The sequence below is a fragment of the Liolophura sinensis genome, chromosome 8 (assembly GCF_032854445.1).
Source record: "Liolophura sinensis isolate JHLJ2023 chromosome 8, CUHK_Ljap_v2, whole genome shotgun sequence".
Classification (NCBI taxonomy): Eukaryota; Metazoa; Mollusca; class Polyplacophora; order Chitonida; family Chitonidae; genus Liolophura; species Liolophura sinensis.
Window position 1 is genome coordinate 36,524,256 of NC_088302.1, and position 17,444 is coordinate 36,541,699.

The 17,444-nt window shown below is 40.3% G+C and overlaps 1 protein-coding gene across 1 annotated transcript; it reads left to right on the plus strand.

Moving 5' to 3' along the window:
• The first annotated feature begins 237 nt into the window (after nt 1-237).
• LOC135473483 (serine/threonine-protein phosphatase 6 regulatory ankyrin repeat subunit B-like) lies at nt 238-16,350 on the plus strand. The gene is made up of 7 exons (XM_064753334.1): nt 238-262; nt 3,009-3,058; nt 7,436-7,513; nt 8,043-8,105; nt 8,874-8,961; nt 10,765-10,898; nt 16,255-16,350. The coding sequence occupies exons 1-7, from the start codon at nt 238-240 to the stop codon at nt 16,348-16,350; spliced, it is 534 nt and encodes a 177-aa protein (XP_064609404.1).
• Nucleotides 16,351-17,444: the final 1,094 nt, after the last annotated feature.

Genomic DNA, 17,444 nt, shown 5'->3' on the forward strand with positions numbered 1-17,444 from the left:
ACTGATTGACGGTTGCCGGCGGATGTAGCATCGATTAACCTTATTATTGATGAGTGTGTATGCAGATTAATAATTAAGAATCAATAAGGCCTGTGGTAGCGGAGACGAGAATGTGTCGTCGTCTTTTGTGGGTGCGTTTGTAGTCAATGTAACACCGTCGTCGAGTCACTCCGTATATATGCGTCCAGCTCTAAGAGATACTATATAAGGGACAGCATCACTAGGCCATCCGAAATGATGACACCGGATCTGTTTGAAGCGGGTAAGTCTTGTTAATGAATGTTAAGATATGCAGAATATTACTTTGACGTGCTTGTACTAATCGACAAATCAGATATCCGATATATGTAGGTATATTTATAGGCGTATATATAAGTTCCAAAAGTATATGACCGATAGGTATTACACAGCTGACCCTGCAGATGGTCGTGGGTTTGCCACGGGCACTGCTTGGCTTGTTCCTGCTATATAATGCTGGCCGCTGTTGTATAAGTGAAATGGTCCCGAGTACGGCGTAAAACTCCGATCAAATACATAAATACACATTATGCACCTAAATAATTAAATCAGTAATGATGGTTTAACGCCATTTAGGCAAAATTGCAGCGGTATCATGACGACTGTTGGACGTAATTACCGTACTGCTGACATAAATTACAGGTACTCTAATTCCACAACATTTTCATGACCACACATGACAGAGCAACTTTCAGTGCAATTTATGCGCATTTTTGGAGTTGAGGTATTTTTTAATGAACACAAATAGTACACTTTATAGTCCGTTGTACTTTTGTATGTTCAAATATAATTCCTCTTTTCAACACCAACAGCATATATAACAAAACTGTCCTCATAGATAAACCCTATGTGGGAAGGTCTGTCAGCAAGCTGCGGAGGTCGTGGGTTTTCTCCGGGCTCTGCTCGGTTTCCTCCCACCTTAATGCCGGCCACCGTCGTATAAGTGAAATATTCTTGAGTACGGCGTAAAACACCAATCAAATAAATAAATAAATAAATAAATCATAGATGAAACTTTGCAAATGCTTTGTTTTTCTCTACTGTACTGTTATATATCTGAATGCCATTCCGCTTTCTCGACATCAACACAACATATATAACAGAATTATTATACCATCAATTAAATAATTTGTAAAATTTAACAGAAAGTCTGTTGTCTGAGTGATACTTGAATGTATTCTGTATTGGAGAAATCGACAAGGCGATTCTTTTTCGAGAACCAACTGTTCCGAGTTACACGTGTTTGTAGTAATATAGCAACTATCGATTCTTTTTCAAGAATCGAGCGGTGTCCTTTCAAACAAATATTTAAAAAAAACGCCACAACTAGCGTCAATCAATGCCCTTTCGTGCCGGCTGTGCCGCATTTATTTGCTCAGTTGAACATAATACGTAGCATGGTTGATCTTTCGTGACGGTGTTACATAAAGTTTTAGTGCAATTGCATTAGAGCTTTAACCAATGGTTGTCCAGTCGGTTGTACTCTATATAGATCACAACATGAACATACACTGTTTGTGTAAGATTATGTAACGGAGCAAATCGCATCCTCGGTGCGATGATTAATAGTATGAGTGACTTCTGGCACGCAGCACAGTATAATACATCTGTTCGTCAGCGGATTTTTTCTGGTCATAATTCTACAAAGACCGTTTATAAACTAACGTTAGGATTTATACTCTTACCTTGTATCCATACACGCTCCAGCCACAGATTCGTAACTGTTGTTTTAAACTCGTTTTAAAGTTGTCTAAAAGGAGAAAGTTATGCTTTCTTTCCTGACAGTACAATGGGATATTGTTACGTTTTAAACCCTTTGCGTTCGTGGGTTTGAGTCCCGCTTTACAGTATACCTAACGAAGGCGCACTCCGGTGGTAGAAGTCGTCACCCTTCACCGCTAACTCACAAATGTGGATTCTTGAAAAATAATCAACTGCTCAGACAATAGCATCACGTCACAGCAAACGTTTAAGTGGAATTAATAGAATATGTATGCTATATTTAACAGAATTTTCCGCTGCAATAACAGAATACATTCTAGCATCAATCAGATAACAGACATTTCGTTAAAATTGACAGATTATTTTTAAGAGTATATATGCCCGCATAAACCACCTATGCGGTACCGTTGGATGCCAGGATATTTTTTCTCATTTCTCTAATTTCTTTCTCTGCACAAATAACAATAACTATTACAGACGTATCTATGTAGACATCCCTGTCTGTTGGTTATATACGGTAGAATGCGTTTCCTCTTTCCTTCATCCATGCAGGATATCTCTTGAACTATCCGACATTACCAAACACTATCACACAGAGCCGAACACGCCATTGTGTATGTGTAAAGAGAAAGCATAATGTATAATGCATAATGCTGAATAATTCAGTGGAATGTTGTCTACAGCTTGCGGCATGTACATGTAGTATTACCCAATGTAAGTTAAGTGAGTGGAAGCTTCATGCTGACTCTCAGGCTCACCCGCTTATAGCGTTGTTCGTCTCTTGGCCAGTGACATCATAGGCTCGAATCCAGTGCTATCGTGTTGTTTTCTGTCTTTATAATTTTTATTGCTCTTAATATTTTTCAGTGTTTTTGTTTATATAGTTATTTGATTGTTGTTTAACTCCAAACTCTAGGATTTTTGATTCGTACGACGGAGATCATTTTTATGGGTGGAGGAAACTGGAGTGCTCGGGATAAACAACCGGCCTTTGGCAATTTAGTGACAAACTTTCCCATATATGACATACATAAATATGCACATCGTGCGTCGTCGATTGTTTATTGTCACCCAGGCCGCAATGAAGGGAAGGGGGATCTACGAATTCCCCTTCCAAGGCTGGGTTTGAGCCCACACATTTGACAGTAAAACGTCTGGAACCACTAAACCACTAATGTTCATATAATTTGCTAGAAGTACGTAGCAAATGAATGTTCAGTTGAACCATTATATCCTGTATTTTAAGGGACATTCATTTTTATTTGCAGCTTTTTTTGGTGACACTCGGGATATAGAGCGCTCTCTGAATGCTGGTCAGGTGAGTGTCAGATCGACACCGTGTCTTCGTCAAGTGTAGTACTTGCTCTTGTCGGTTACTTACACTTAAAAACATTTAGCCTCCTCAAGCATCACCTATTCCATTAACCTGGCTTAGTTTCAACATCATTTGTTTGACTTTAGTAAACAGGCGCGTGTATATTTTTTATCATGAATTTTTGACGAAGACTTTTTTTGTTGACATTACTAATACTTTAGTCTAGGCTGGGTATTAGATAATTAGACCGGTTTAGATTAATCGTCAGTAGTGACTCAAGCTGTTGTTGTTGGCATTCCGGACACTAGTCATACACCTGCAAAACTGAGGCGACATAGTCCGAAGGCCTTAAATCTGAAGATAATTTTAACATTTTTATATCCCCAAACAAGTCAGACTGTTCATACAGTCAGAAAATGGAAAATAAGCATCCAGTGGATTTTTTTGGAGGACTGAGTCTAAATTCTGAAGTTTCCAGCTATAAATATATGATCAAGTTCAGCAGTAGGGACAATTATATTTAGTGTACATTGAACCGAAATGTTTCTTTCCTTTAACTGCTATTTGATCATGAGTGCATGTATACAGAAACTCATCCTTCCTGGCCCCTATGCGATGTATAACAAAACACATTTACGTCACATGGACCAGTCTAATGGGCAGTGTGATATTATATTTCGGATCGTTAGAATAGCCCTGTTCATGGAGTTTCATTCTTTCATTAGCGGAATTATCTCCATGATGTGAAAATAAACGTGTACACTCTATATATGGGCGGAAGTCAGCCCCCGGAGTGATAAACGCCAGTAGTTTCAAGTGATGCAGAGTCCGTCTAATGGCTTATATACAATCCATAACACTGTGTTTTTTTATCTTTCAAGGACTAAATTCATATTTCCATATTCTGTGCTTTAAATCAAGGCGGGCGTATAAGGGAGTAGGCCTTACTTCAGTCCAGCTTATGTTGTGAAAAGCACAGGTGCGGCGATATTTTTAAACTGCTCCGTGTTTGTACATGTAGGCTGTATCCTCGGTGTTAAGCAGTATTAAATACAAACCTGAAACGAACATAAATGTCATAGATGCCCTAAACTACGCTGCTAGATTTCAATTAATGGTCGGTATTGGTCTTTAATGAGACAGATAGCTATCTTTTATATCCATACAAGCTATAGGCCATGACACAGGCAAGACGTGTAAAGCCCATATGCAAGGCCTGCAGGCCCATTGTACAAGTATGTTATCCCGATATGGTCTCTAAAGAATAAACGATTTCTTGCCGTGACATGTGGTAGTTCACTGTATATACAGCAAAGCTGACATTGGATTTGATCTGCTATCAACTATGCGGTTTTCTAGACCCACTACTCAGTGTCACGGCAAGAAATTAGTTATTTTTATTTTGAACATATCACAGATGATTCACATTTAATCTATGCGACAAACGAAAAGAAAGAGGAGAAACACTTCCCTCACCCATGTTCCTAATAGGTTACCTCTTGGTCGCGAAATAAAAGAGAAATAAAACGATGTATGCCAATGTTTGCTGTCCACCTCTGGTTTTGTCTTCTTCACTGTTTATCATATTGCCCCTGCAAAATTTCACGTGTTGGCAGACGACAACTGTTCCCTTTCACACACACCCATTTTCCGTAAAGTTGGAACGTCTCCATGATTATGTTTCAAAAGTGCGTCTGTCATAAATAAGTCACTGATTGACACTCTCACATTTGCTGTTGAAAGAGCAGAGTTTATCACTGAATTATGGGGTTTCTGTTTACAATTATTTACACAAATTTCTGTTCCCAAATTTACCTCAGATACACTCAGATATGGCTTTCACGGAGTGTAAATTTGTGGTTTGACAGATATATAGTTTAGACTGTTGTGTTTTCACGTTTTATTCTTTCGGCATATTTACCCACAACAGTGTCATAATTTATGTATAATGCTTAAGAAGTCTGTGACTTTGATATAATGTATTTGATAGAGACTTTCTGAACTAATACTTACTTTTTACGCAAATTGAAATCGTAGCATAACCGAGATTTGGGTTATAATAATCTTTATAAAAATCTTCCTTTAGAGTGTATCAATAAATATTTTTGCCATAACCATGTATTTTCCATGTAGCGATTAATTAGAATATTTAACAAGGACTATAAGCGAAATGTACAATATACTCGTTATTGTCGCATAAGTTTTGGTCAAGCGACCTATCCGCCGTGGTTTACATCACCTTGCGCTATTTTATAAATGCCTTTAAATGCTAAGAATACGTTTTCTGAAACCTTGACCCTGTTCAAAATGTTCTCTGATAGCTGTTCTTAAATGTCAAGAACAGGAATACTTCACTTTTCTCAAACGGACAACGTTCACCGGACCACTTTTCCAGGGCGAATCACTGATGTCTTTATATACCCGTGAACACAACCTAGTTCCCCTCTTTCCTTTGCTTACATCGTCGTCATATGACTGAAAAATTGTTGAGTACGACGTTAAACCCCAAGCACTCACTCACTCCTTTGCTTACAGGATTGTAAAGCACTTCAGATGAAATAACATTTTTTATCTAAGCATTTTGCTCAGTTCCGCCCGATCCATGGGGAAGTGCATGGCCCTAAGCCAAGCAGGATGTGAGACTTGATCTGAATTTCTGAATCTGTCACCTTGGCGTGAAGACTTACCGTGCCTTGTCTCGCTTTATACGTTCTGTATGTCTTCACCTGCATCAAGGGGACACGGTCGATTACACTTTCCTTGCAACTAAGAGATCCACAGTCTTCTATCTACGTCTCTGAAAGAAGAACTGAGCAGAAAATAATCGATTCACAGGTACCGAGAATGTGTTACAAGCCTCTATTGTATACTTTGGTAGTGTCATCAACGCTGTGTTGGAAAAGAAAACAGCAGGAACACTCGAGATAAATCAATTCGAGCCACTTGACTGTGTACACGTCTTCCAAAGGTAGAAGACGATATAAACCTCTGATATCAAATTGTACTGTCTAAGGATGTGTGCATTGAGCGTATTGTAAGTCTGTCTACCGTAGGATTATCGGATAGTTCAGGTGAGTCCATGCCGTCAAATAGGCGAGTCCATGCTGTCAAAGGGGCGAGTCCATGCCGTCAAAATGTCACTGAAGTATTATGCCGAAGACACCAGACATAACAAGCCACCCAATCATATTATACTGACACCAGGCCAAACAGCCCTGTTTCCTTGCTCTGACCTCTCAGTACTGAGCACCGAGAGAGACGTCAACAAGTACCATTTTATAGCCTTTGGTGTGACAAAACTCGGGTTTGATCCCGGGGCTTCTCGACTTCGAGGCGGACGCTCTAACGATTAGGCCACCGAAGCGGTTCCCACCAACGTGCCATATAAAGCCTGGGGAAATGCCCTAGTGTGATAAATAATTCGTAAACATACTGTTCCAGTCCACTTCTTCGTGATTCATGACGGCAAGTACCTGGCGAAATGCGACCGTTTCCTAACCCGTAAACTTGACCGACATGACAGAAGTGAAACAATCTTGCGTACGACATGACAAGTCAACCATAGACACAAATACCTATTCACCTATAATACTAAAGAAGAGGCTATATGAGCTGCAAAGGTCACTCTGTAGAGTAGAGGGTGATTTTTTATTTTGTTGTTTAAATAACAATGGCAGTTTAGGTGCAGTTATCCCGTTTAAAAATTAAATAGTTTATAAAGAAATCCCAAAATCATTTGTTACTACAAGCTATTTATGCCGCCTCGCTAGCTCAGATTGTTCAAGCGCTGGCTCTATGCAACAATCAATCCTTTGACCAGTGACGGTGTTTGGTGTTTTCGGCATGATACTTCATTGACGGCAGCGCTTTGGCGCTTCGCCCTGCCACATACAGTATATTCACACACACACACCTAATGACTCCTCGTCAGGCTGAAAAATTATTAGGAACGATGTTAAACTCCAAGCATACATACATAGCCATGAGGGCATTTATTCGAATCCAGTTCTTGGTGCATCAGCTACGGTTTTAAGCTAGGAAGTCGGTCAGATACCTGCGAAGGGCGGTGGTTTAGTCCAGGTAAGCTTGTTTCCACCAACAATAGACCTGATCGCCGTCGTGTAAGGGTAAACCGGAAAAACGGCGTTAAAGACCACACACATAAATAAGTAAATGCTAACCATTCAATCTGTCAGTATTACAAAAACTCGGAGATATCTTGCGATTATCGACTTGGAACGCCCTTTACGGACTACGAATGGTATACAAATGTCGGACATGACGCTTATATTTTATTATTTAATGTAAACCCACTATCCTCACAGTTCTTGTTTCAATGTTGTTGTTTTTTGGTTTTTGTTTTTTTTTTTAATTTTTCAGGAAGCTGGATGTGTGAATAAGCACGGTCAGACAGCACTCCATATTGCAGCAGCCAATGGTCATGTGGCCTGTATAGCTGTACGTGTAACACTGAGTATATAGTACAATCCAGGCTAATAACTTTCCGCAGAGAAACCCATAACGAATCACTAATCTACACTCAAAAAATTAATCCATTAATTTTAGCAGAAAGTCTATTGTCTGAATGATGTTAGAATGTATTCTGCTATAACAACAGATTATTCTGTGAACTATAACACACATATTTTATTAATTCAACATAAAGATTCTATTAGACTAGTAGGATATTATGTTGAATATGACACAGTATTATGCTGTAATAACAGAATACATTCTGGTATCGCTCAGACAACAGACTTTTGTTTAAAATTAACAGATTACTTTTTGAGTGTACCTTAGGAATAGCTGTGGTAAGTATGTAGGTGAATTGTGGAAAACTGAAATTATGTTTCAGTATACAGGTCATTACATACACAGACAACTTTAAATGAGAGAAGAAAAAGATGTGGCGACTAGATGTGGAATGCTAGACGCCTTGTGAATGTGCTCAAGGATGTGCTAATAGCATGTAACTGCTGTTCTTCAGTCTGGGTGGTACTGGTGGTACACGGAGCATGTAAAGCTGACTGAAGCATTCTCCGATAAGACTGTGAGTCTATGTATACACACTCAAACCATTAGTGCACTTGTCAGTTCACTTATAACATTATTGTATCTGTATACTGTATTATTTCTTTGGGAATTACTATCTAATGTTGGATATTGTGGGCGTGATTAGGTCCACTTCCAGTGCACGTCATCTCAATGCTCCTAAAATCGATGCAGCTGTGTCGTAGTTTGCAAACCACACATTGCGTTTAACTAGCTAGACAGGAAGTAGTTCCATTTATGTAGTTCCATTTATGTGGTACACTCATGTATTATCGAATGAGGTTCATATTTTTGTGTAGTGTTGCATTCCTCTTCTGTGAACCCCAAATAAATGAGTGTAATAGTTGGTGGTTTTGACACTGTTAGTCGTGCATCATGTTTCATGTGAACAGCATACAGTGATGGGAAGTGTTGTGCCAACGCGCACGGTATGTATACATGTGTCCTTCGGGGTCATTAGGTTTAACCACCGGATGGCTCTACTTTAAGACTACTTCCAGGTTCTGGGGCCTTCGTACCTGAAGAGGTTAGCTGAGAGCGCAGCACAATGAGCCAAGAGCCTCTCACAAATGTGATCGCTCTGAGCTCAAGTCCATCTCATACTGGCTTCTTTTCCGGTCCTACGTGGGAAGGTCAGTCAGCAACCTGCGGACGGTTTCCTCTCAAAGCAACGCTGTCCACCGTTGTATAAGTGAAACATTCCTGTGTACAGTCTAAAACACCACATAAATAAATACCAGCTTCCGACTTACGTGTATATTTGCAGATGTTAGTGAATCGCGGTGTAAATGTGGACACGCTAGACAACAACCAGTGTACACCACTACACTGGGCCACACGGCATGGACATCTGGGTTAGTTCTCTTTCATTTATTAATTTATTTACTTATGTTGAAGGAAAGTTATCCTCAATCTGCACAAGAGTTCTCGGTGTCTTAATAGTAAGTGACCGGTAAGAATTGAGTGAGTGAGTGAGTGTTTGGGGGTTTAACGTCGCACTTAACAATCTTGCAGTCATATGACGACGAAGGAATCCTTAGAGTGCATGTAGCGTGCCTCTTTGTTGCAGGACGGCTTTCCACCGCTCTTTTATCTAGTGCTGCTTCGCTGAGACGACTTACCGAAGGCAAGTGAGCCGCCCCGCACGAGCCATTATACTGATACGGGTCAACCAGTAGTTGCATTATCCCCTTCATGCTGAACTCCAAACGAGGAAGCTGCAACATCCTCTTTTAAAGTCTTAGGTGTGATCGACCCCGGAATGATCCTGGATCTACCGCTTCCGAAGCGGGCGCTGTACCAACTGTGTTTACGGGGCAGGTAGGTAAGAATTGAAGATAGTCGGCTAAATGACCCTTAGCCAACTGAAAGACATTATAGACAGCTATATGGAAGTTTGTGGAAGAAGTCCAGACGTTGGTTTCCAAATTACTTGAGCGATTAAAGCAATAGTTTGCTGATAAAAGCCATATACGTGAACCTAGTTTGACTTTATGTTCTCATGAGTACTGTATATTGACTTTTAAAATATATGTCTTATCTACTTGTCATTCTTCGTGAATCTTGCTAAAAACGTGAGATCCTTGAGTACAGGTGTACATAGTGAAAAAAAAAATCATCACCAAGGAATTATAACCAGGCTATAAGCAAGTTTGCTAAGCAGGAAGGGCATTATGTAAGCTGGACAGATCTCCACTTTTGCTAATATATACCTAATACATCAACGTCAGACCGGAAATCTCCTCAAAACCAAGCCGTGGAAGCATATAATACCGTTATGAATATACCGTAAACACAGGCTTTTTCATAAAAAAGAAAAAAATAGCACACACACTAGTACAAGTTCACTTTTAATATATATATGCGTAATTCAAGATGATAAAAGTGACTATGCATTTTTGATAAGCTTTTTTTATTCCAAATTAGGTCTAAATGAGTGCAGATTTAAAGACGTGAATACAGCACTAATCAATGATAACTGCTATACTGTACAGGGTGTCCCATAAGTCGCGCATAATCCATGTTGAGGTTGAATGCTTGAGCTACAGAGCGGTGTGTTGCCCCATCTCTTCCAAACATAAAAACCAGTTCAACTCTTTCTTGCACTATTAGTTTATTAGCCATAATTAACTCTGAAAGAGAGAGAGAAAAAAATTTAATCAGTATTAAATCTGAAACACAGAAAAAAAATAAAATCAGGATGGTGCACGACTTCTGGGACACCCTGTATATGGACCTTTGATGTCCGTGTTCACTCAGTGACATGTGCCAAGTGGAGTTATATTCCGCATTAATGTATTTTCTGGCTATAAGCTGTCATTATATGTATTCTCAGTAGTTTATTGTTACCATGCATGTTTTTACACTATGGACTTGAGTCCGCAATAAAACGTGATTAATTCCCAATATTGTTGCGAGATTCGGTATATTTCCCTATAAAATCATAGGTGTTTTGTATTCAGACAAGTGAAAGACCCATGTTAAAAGATAGATGAGGTATTGACCAACAGCTCTACCGAATAACAGACAGACAGACACACAAACAGACATACAGATCAACTCACACACCTGCTCTAGTCGTAGCTGCCAAATGAATGATGATTGCAGATGATTTATGTATACAATTCAAACTCAACGTTATTGTTGTTTATCCGCAGATGCGATCAAGTTCCTGTTGGAAAACGGGGCTTCTTCAGAGCGAACTACGGGTAAAGGCTACACACTGATGACTCTGGCCCGAGGGCAGGGGAATTCCGACGTGGTCCACTTCCTCAAACAGAAACTAGGTATAGTTAGTATATTTACGCATACTCACTCTGAAATAAATGTGTAACTACAGAATCATGCAGACTATATGTAAACATGAATTTTCAGAAAACCGTTATGACGAAAATAGATTTTCTTTAAACAATAAGCATTTGTATCGGTGACAGTATGCTATTACCAGAGGCTGTAATTAGTCATTGAAGCTTTTTGCACACGATATAGCCCAATACAACCACTCAGTGTCGATTGAATATTTACATGACTATTTCCGCGACTCTTTTCTTTGCTTGCTGGTCAGCCCTGCAGTTCGGATGGTTTAAAATGTTACTTCTGTGGAGAATATATAACTAGAACTCAGCTTCAGCATTGTATCATAAGAGTAGGACTAGTACTGAAAGTAAGGCTCCCTGTTACGATATATAGACATGAACAACCAGGTGCGAAACATTCCAGAGAAGTGTTGTGTTACCTCCAAGACTCGTCCACCTGTTTCCTTTACCTGGTTTCTTCTGCTCTCCGTGTAGACAGTCCTCGCATAAATGTCATGGTCTTGGGTGAAAGGAAGTGTGGTGTTCCCCCAAGACTCGCCAGTCAGGTTTTATCCATACATCCTTAATGTAGATGGTAAAACGCTATATAAACGAGCGTAATGATCAAATAAATGCTTTCAAAAGTTGTCACATGTGAACAGAATTTATTCACTTGTGTAAGCATTGTGTAAGAGTTTCTCCTCAAACAGGAGTGCTACCTTACACCGCAGTATCCGAGGCCCCAGTGCCAATGCTCTTAACAAAACAATTTTAAGTTCCAAAATATGAATACTCCCATTCATATACTGACGTAGGCCTACAGGATAAATGAAACAGAAGTATGCGTAATTAACCTCTATCCATTAGCACAGATCGTTAATATATCGTTATTGTTTCAGGCGGGAAGAAATCTCCTTGGGAATAACTTTGCGTGTCGCTTTTTGCTCCTGTACTACTGTACGTGGATTATCAACTCGATCGACTGAGCATGTCAGGTGATGAGCAAAATGGCGGGGTGAAATTCACCAGCGAATGGATACAGGCCACAGCATTTCCATGTTTGACACTGCGGTGTAACTTCAGCTTACTTTTAACACAAGTTTTGAGAATTGTGTGGCCTGTCAATCAACATACAGGATAATAGGGTTTCGGGCTTGCAGATTTAGGGACTGCTCAGTGGCGCTGAACCTTAGCATGTCAGTAAAAGGAAATTTTGGTCCCAGGTCCGCTGCATAAATACGTCGTGATCTGTCTGTTGCTAGGTGATACACGTGCAAGATGATAATTATGATTAACGCATGACTATACACCACAGACAGAATTAATAAAGTATACATAAATTTGACTATTCTAAGTAATTATTTCCATATTTACTTGCTGTAAATTTCACTGTATATGAGCTCAGTTGTGCATCAGTGAAAAGTTGTGTGGATGCTAAATTCTATGTTTTATCTCATCTATACTAAACAAGGGCGAAATAAAATGTTTTTCTTTAGAACAATTTTTCTTCTAAAGGATTGATAGATTCAACTTAGGCTGCGTGTTTTTTATTTAAGAAGTAAAACGTAGTTTTCCATGTTGAAATCACCAAGATAATGCACAGTAGACCTGCCGAGCTCTCAAACAGTCTGCTGTGCATTATCTTGGTGATTTGAGCATGGCAAACTACGTTTTATTTCTATTCTAATATACCATTACGAAATAATGGAGCCATTAGAGTGGGGGAATAACACCCAAGACAGCCGCTGTTTCCTTGTTGTTAATATGTAACGGTCCAGGTTGTTTTGTCATGATTTTGGGCAAGTCTGTGCTAATGGAATGGGTGGGAAATAAATCATCCAATCAGAGCCACGCACGTGACAGTTATTGACCAATAAAGGCACATTTCCCGTCAGCACTTCCCTATGTGAGTTCGAGCTCTAAATTCGAACATAACAGTCTTGCGATGACTGAGGAATGATGATTTTAAGTCAAACTAATTTAAAAAACTGTCAGAAGTGAACAATTTATTTCGTGGAGAAACTTGCTGATTCAGTTGAAACCTAAATGGAAGGTGTTTCCTGAGATGACAGCGTTGCCCAGAAACTGAGCCAGGCGCGCTGACACAATGCCAGAAGAGGCATCCGGCGACTGAGAAGAAACAACGGTTAAGTGTGAAAACACTGTTTAAAGAGCGGCGTTGTTCTTCAGACGGCCTGAAGCTATATACGAGTCCACAGCCTGGACTCGTTCGAATGGCCAGTTACAGACATTATTCTAATACCGGCGTGGCTCAGAACAGTGGCTGCAGTGGCGCGGAGACAGTAGTTTGTGTACCGCCGACTGAGTCCTGCATCACGGGAGATGTCTGCCATCATGCAGCACAAGCTGTTCACTCCCATCGCTAGCTTGTAATACTAGCAATCCAGTGCTTTTGGAGGAGAATCAAGTAAAAGAACCTTGAAAAAACTTATCATTGCCCACGTTGCGCTTATCCTGATATTGTACCTAAATGCTCGTTGTTTGATGCCACCTCTTTATATCTCATATACAGGATAAGTGCCCATTGGCCACATGATGCCGGTAATGGTAAATAAATCACCTTTAAACTTCACTGCCTCACCGGTTATATGTAAATTCATTTTGCTTTTGTCCTCGGAAAATGTGAGCTGTCAAATTTTGAAAAAATCAGACGTTCTAACAGCATAACCCAGCCCCCTATCTTGTTAGTGAAATGGAACCGTCCCAGCGTCCATGATGAGGACAACTGTGTATTGATTGTCAATTTCAGCAGGCTTCGTTCACCTTTGCTTTTAGTGTTATAGTTTTTGGAGTATGTCAGAATTGATATTATTGGATATTTATATGAAAAGGATGTTCACGCTAGTCTTTTCTATAGCTGAGTTGTCCCCCCTTGCTCATAGTTTTCACCATTTCATTTTGCCTCTAGCCAGTGATTTCCACGGTTCCGTTTTACGAACCAGTAACATCAATCACCTGGCGTAACTTTCCTTGTAACATAGGTGAAGAGATACGTCAACATGACAATTGCACGGCGCCGTAAAATGGGATATGGCGGTTTTCTTTTCTAAATATAAGTTTTTTATTTTTGCCTCTTTTGCTGTCGAATTTTTTTATAAGCATGCGGGAAAAAAAACTCCCAGAAAAAGAGATAGGGTTGGAGTTTTTCTTTTTTTAAGTAGGTGGAAAAAAGAACAACTTCCAGAAAAAATCTCGGTCCCCAAGATAATTAGCCAATCTGATTACGTTTTGCTTCGTGCTTGTTGAAATACTCATGTATGTGACATTACCATTGGATGATTAACTCATGACTGGAGATATCCTAGTCGGGCTCCTAGATAACCCGATTGGCTGATTACCTCGGGGCCCGAGATCTTTTTCAGGGAGAGTCGGGGGGTGGGGTGGGGGGTTGCATTAAAAAAAAAGAGGAACTCCGACTCCAAGAGTGCAAAAAATTTAAAAAAACGTACAGTTGAAAAAAAAGAAACACCATGTCCCTTTTATACGGAGCCGTATAAGGGGCATGGCGTTTTTCCTTCATTGGATGATTATCTCGGGCCCCGAGTTAATCAGCCAATTGTTGTATCATACGCTAAAGATGACCGCCTATTTCCGGCATTTGCGTGTTCCAATGCATGTCCAAGCTTAGTTCATTGCCCTCTTCAAATGTACTCATCTGTCACAAACTACACTTGAAAAGGGACAGTCCTATCCTTCACCCAGTTACCTGTGGTAACTAGAGGGAATGTTGACATTTATCCTAGGCCAAGATCAACCGTCTTGCCGGCTGTGTTTGCTGCAAAAAGGTCCACCCTGGCGTAGGGGAAATGTGAACATTCAACATAGATACGGTCCAAATTCCTTTAGAATATTGCCCTTTTCAAGTCATCTATAACAAAGTACATTTGGGAAAGGGACAGTCCTATCCTCCACCCTGCTACCTGTGGTAACTAGAGGGAATGTTCACATTTACCCAACGCCAAGATCAATTGTCTTGCCCCTACGCCAAGACGGGCCGTTTTGCACAGCCGCGCAGCCACTGGCTGATTAACTCGGGGCCCAAGTTCGTTAAGTTGGAGCCCGAGATAATCATCAAATGACAGTGTCACATACATGGGTGTTTCAACAAAAGCCCGAAGCATAGCGTATTTTTCCACTGGGAATTTTTCTTTTTTGCCAGCGGGAGTTCTTTTTTTTTCCGATGGGATTTTTTCTATTTTTTTCAATGGGATTTTTCTGTTTTTTCCAATGGGAGTTTTTTTGTTGGTGGGGGAGGGGCTGCTTAAGAAAAAAGGAAACCTCTCACTGCAAAAGTGGAAATATTAAAAAACACACAGTTAAGAAAAAGAAAAACGCCATGTGCCTTTTACGGCTCCGTATTTACATAACTCCGTACAAATGCGCTTGGTGGGACAGCTTTGTAAAACGCGATTCAGTATTGCCAGAATAGCTAACATGTATTGCAGAGTAAGAGTTATTTGGTAGCATATTAGTCCATCGAGATCTCTCAAAATAACTCGCCACACATTTCCCAAGGTCTACTTGATGGAACTAATTTCATTGTGGCCCACGCTGGCGGCACCCAAACTTAACTTTACTAAAATACAAGTTTTTGATAACCTTCTGATTTTGATTATGAAGGTTGAAGTAGTGCCAACTGACGACAATGGAAATATTTTAGATTGCAAACCCAATATATGCCACGAAAACAATTCAAAATAGCGGTCGACGGCGAGGCGCTCTGTACCGTTAACTTTCTAGCATTCAACGTTACCTCAGAACAGCAAGTAAAGTAGTGTAATGGGTAAGGGTGGTAAATTAAGATTATTGTATTCGAGATTCAACGACAAAATGAGAAACAAAATGAGCAGTGTGAGGTGTTCGATGGACCATAGCTGGAAGGAGAGGGCCAGGAAATCTGCACTATGTTTCGTGAGAGAAAGGGATAGACTATGACTTACTATGACTGTCAGAATTTTAAATTAGCACACTGAGCCCAGCACTAGCAGCATATACACTTTCAGCTGAACGTAGTAAGTGTATATTACCTCTTCATCAACAAGAGATTGCTTTGTAGAACGAATTGAAATTTATAGCGACAGCTTTTTCCTAACTGATGCATTCTGATTCAGATTCCTTCAGCCTACCCATTGTCGGACGTTTTCCTCAATTTATCCCAGCCTACACGTTGTCGGACGCTTTCCTCAATTTATCCCAGCCCACACGTTGTCGGACGCTTTCTTCAATTTATCTCAGCCTGCACGGCGTACAGAACCTGCTGTAAAGACTGCTGTGACCTTGTTCTCATTGAAGTTTAATGTGAAACTCACGAGTTTTTCATTTCTTTGACAGGTTAAGGGGTTGGGAAAACCGGAGTGTACGGAGTCACCTATTGCAGGTGCCCGTCCCCAAATAGCTGACGAACCTGCCGAGAAAAAGGTGCAATAGAACTAGCCATTCTCGCTACTCCAGAGGCCATGCCTTCAGTGCCTTTTCGACTCCATTTCTGTGGATCTTCTATGGCTTTTTGCTGCATGTCCGTGGGACTTCTGTGGCTTTTTACTCCATGTATATAGGCCCTCTGTGGCTTTTTACTGTATGTGTGTAGGTCTTCTGTGGCTTTTTACTGCATGTATGTGGGCCTTCTGTGGCACTTTAGTGCATGTATGTGGAACTCTTATGCCTTTTTAATGAAGGCCTGTGGTCCTTCTGTGGATTTTAATTTCGGGTCTGTGGATCTCCTATGGCTTTTTATTGCGTGAATATAGACCTGTGACGTGTTGCTCATGTCTGTTCTTTGCATGCATTTATTGTTTGCCTTTCATTTATTATTCTTACTCACAATAAACTTAGTTATTGTGACCCCAATTACTGCAACCAACCAACAAACCATCCCTTCAGGATTATCTCCGGTGTCTTTGGTCGGTAGTTTCAGTTCAGTACAAATACATGCTGCATGCATGTTGCCATTGTAAATCATCATACGAGGAAAAGACGTTTGCTGAGTGATCTGATTGGATGAGCAAGTTAAGATTAATCTGTAATTGGGTCAAAGAAGCAATCAAAGGATCGCCTGTAGCGAAACCCAAAAGAGCCGTTGGTATTGTGAAGATGACTTTTAGTCGGAGACCTCATTAGTCACAAGCTTGTCGGCTGTGAATAACGCGATGAACCTGCTATATATTGTCAGTTAGAGGTTAGAGAAAGGAAACGGGACTGGTTGGCCCGGTGTCCATATAATGTGACGTCAGTGGGGCGTCACGTCTGGTGTCTTCGGCATGATAGTGTATTGACGGCAGCACTTTGACGGCATGGACTCGCGCTGCCACAAAAAACACAGTATATGTACACACACCTTATGGCTCATTGTTGTCATATGTATGAAAAATTTTTACGTACGACCTTAAGCCCAAAACATACATACATATGGACAACGTGTTTGGGATTTTCATCAGTAAATATTGTTTTAATGATGAACAGAAACAACTATAATGTGAAAAAAGAAAAGCTGCCGAGTTCACACCAGTAACACTGTCACTAAA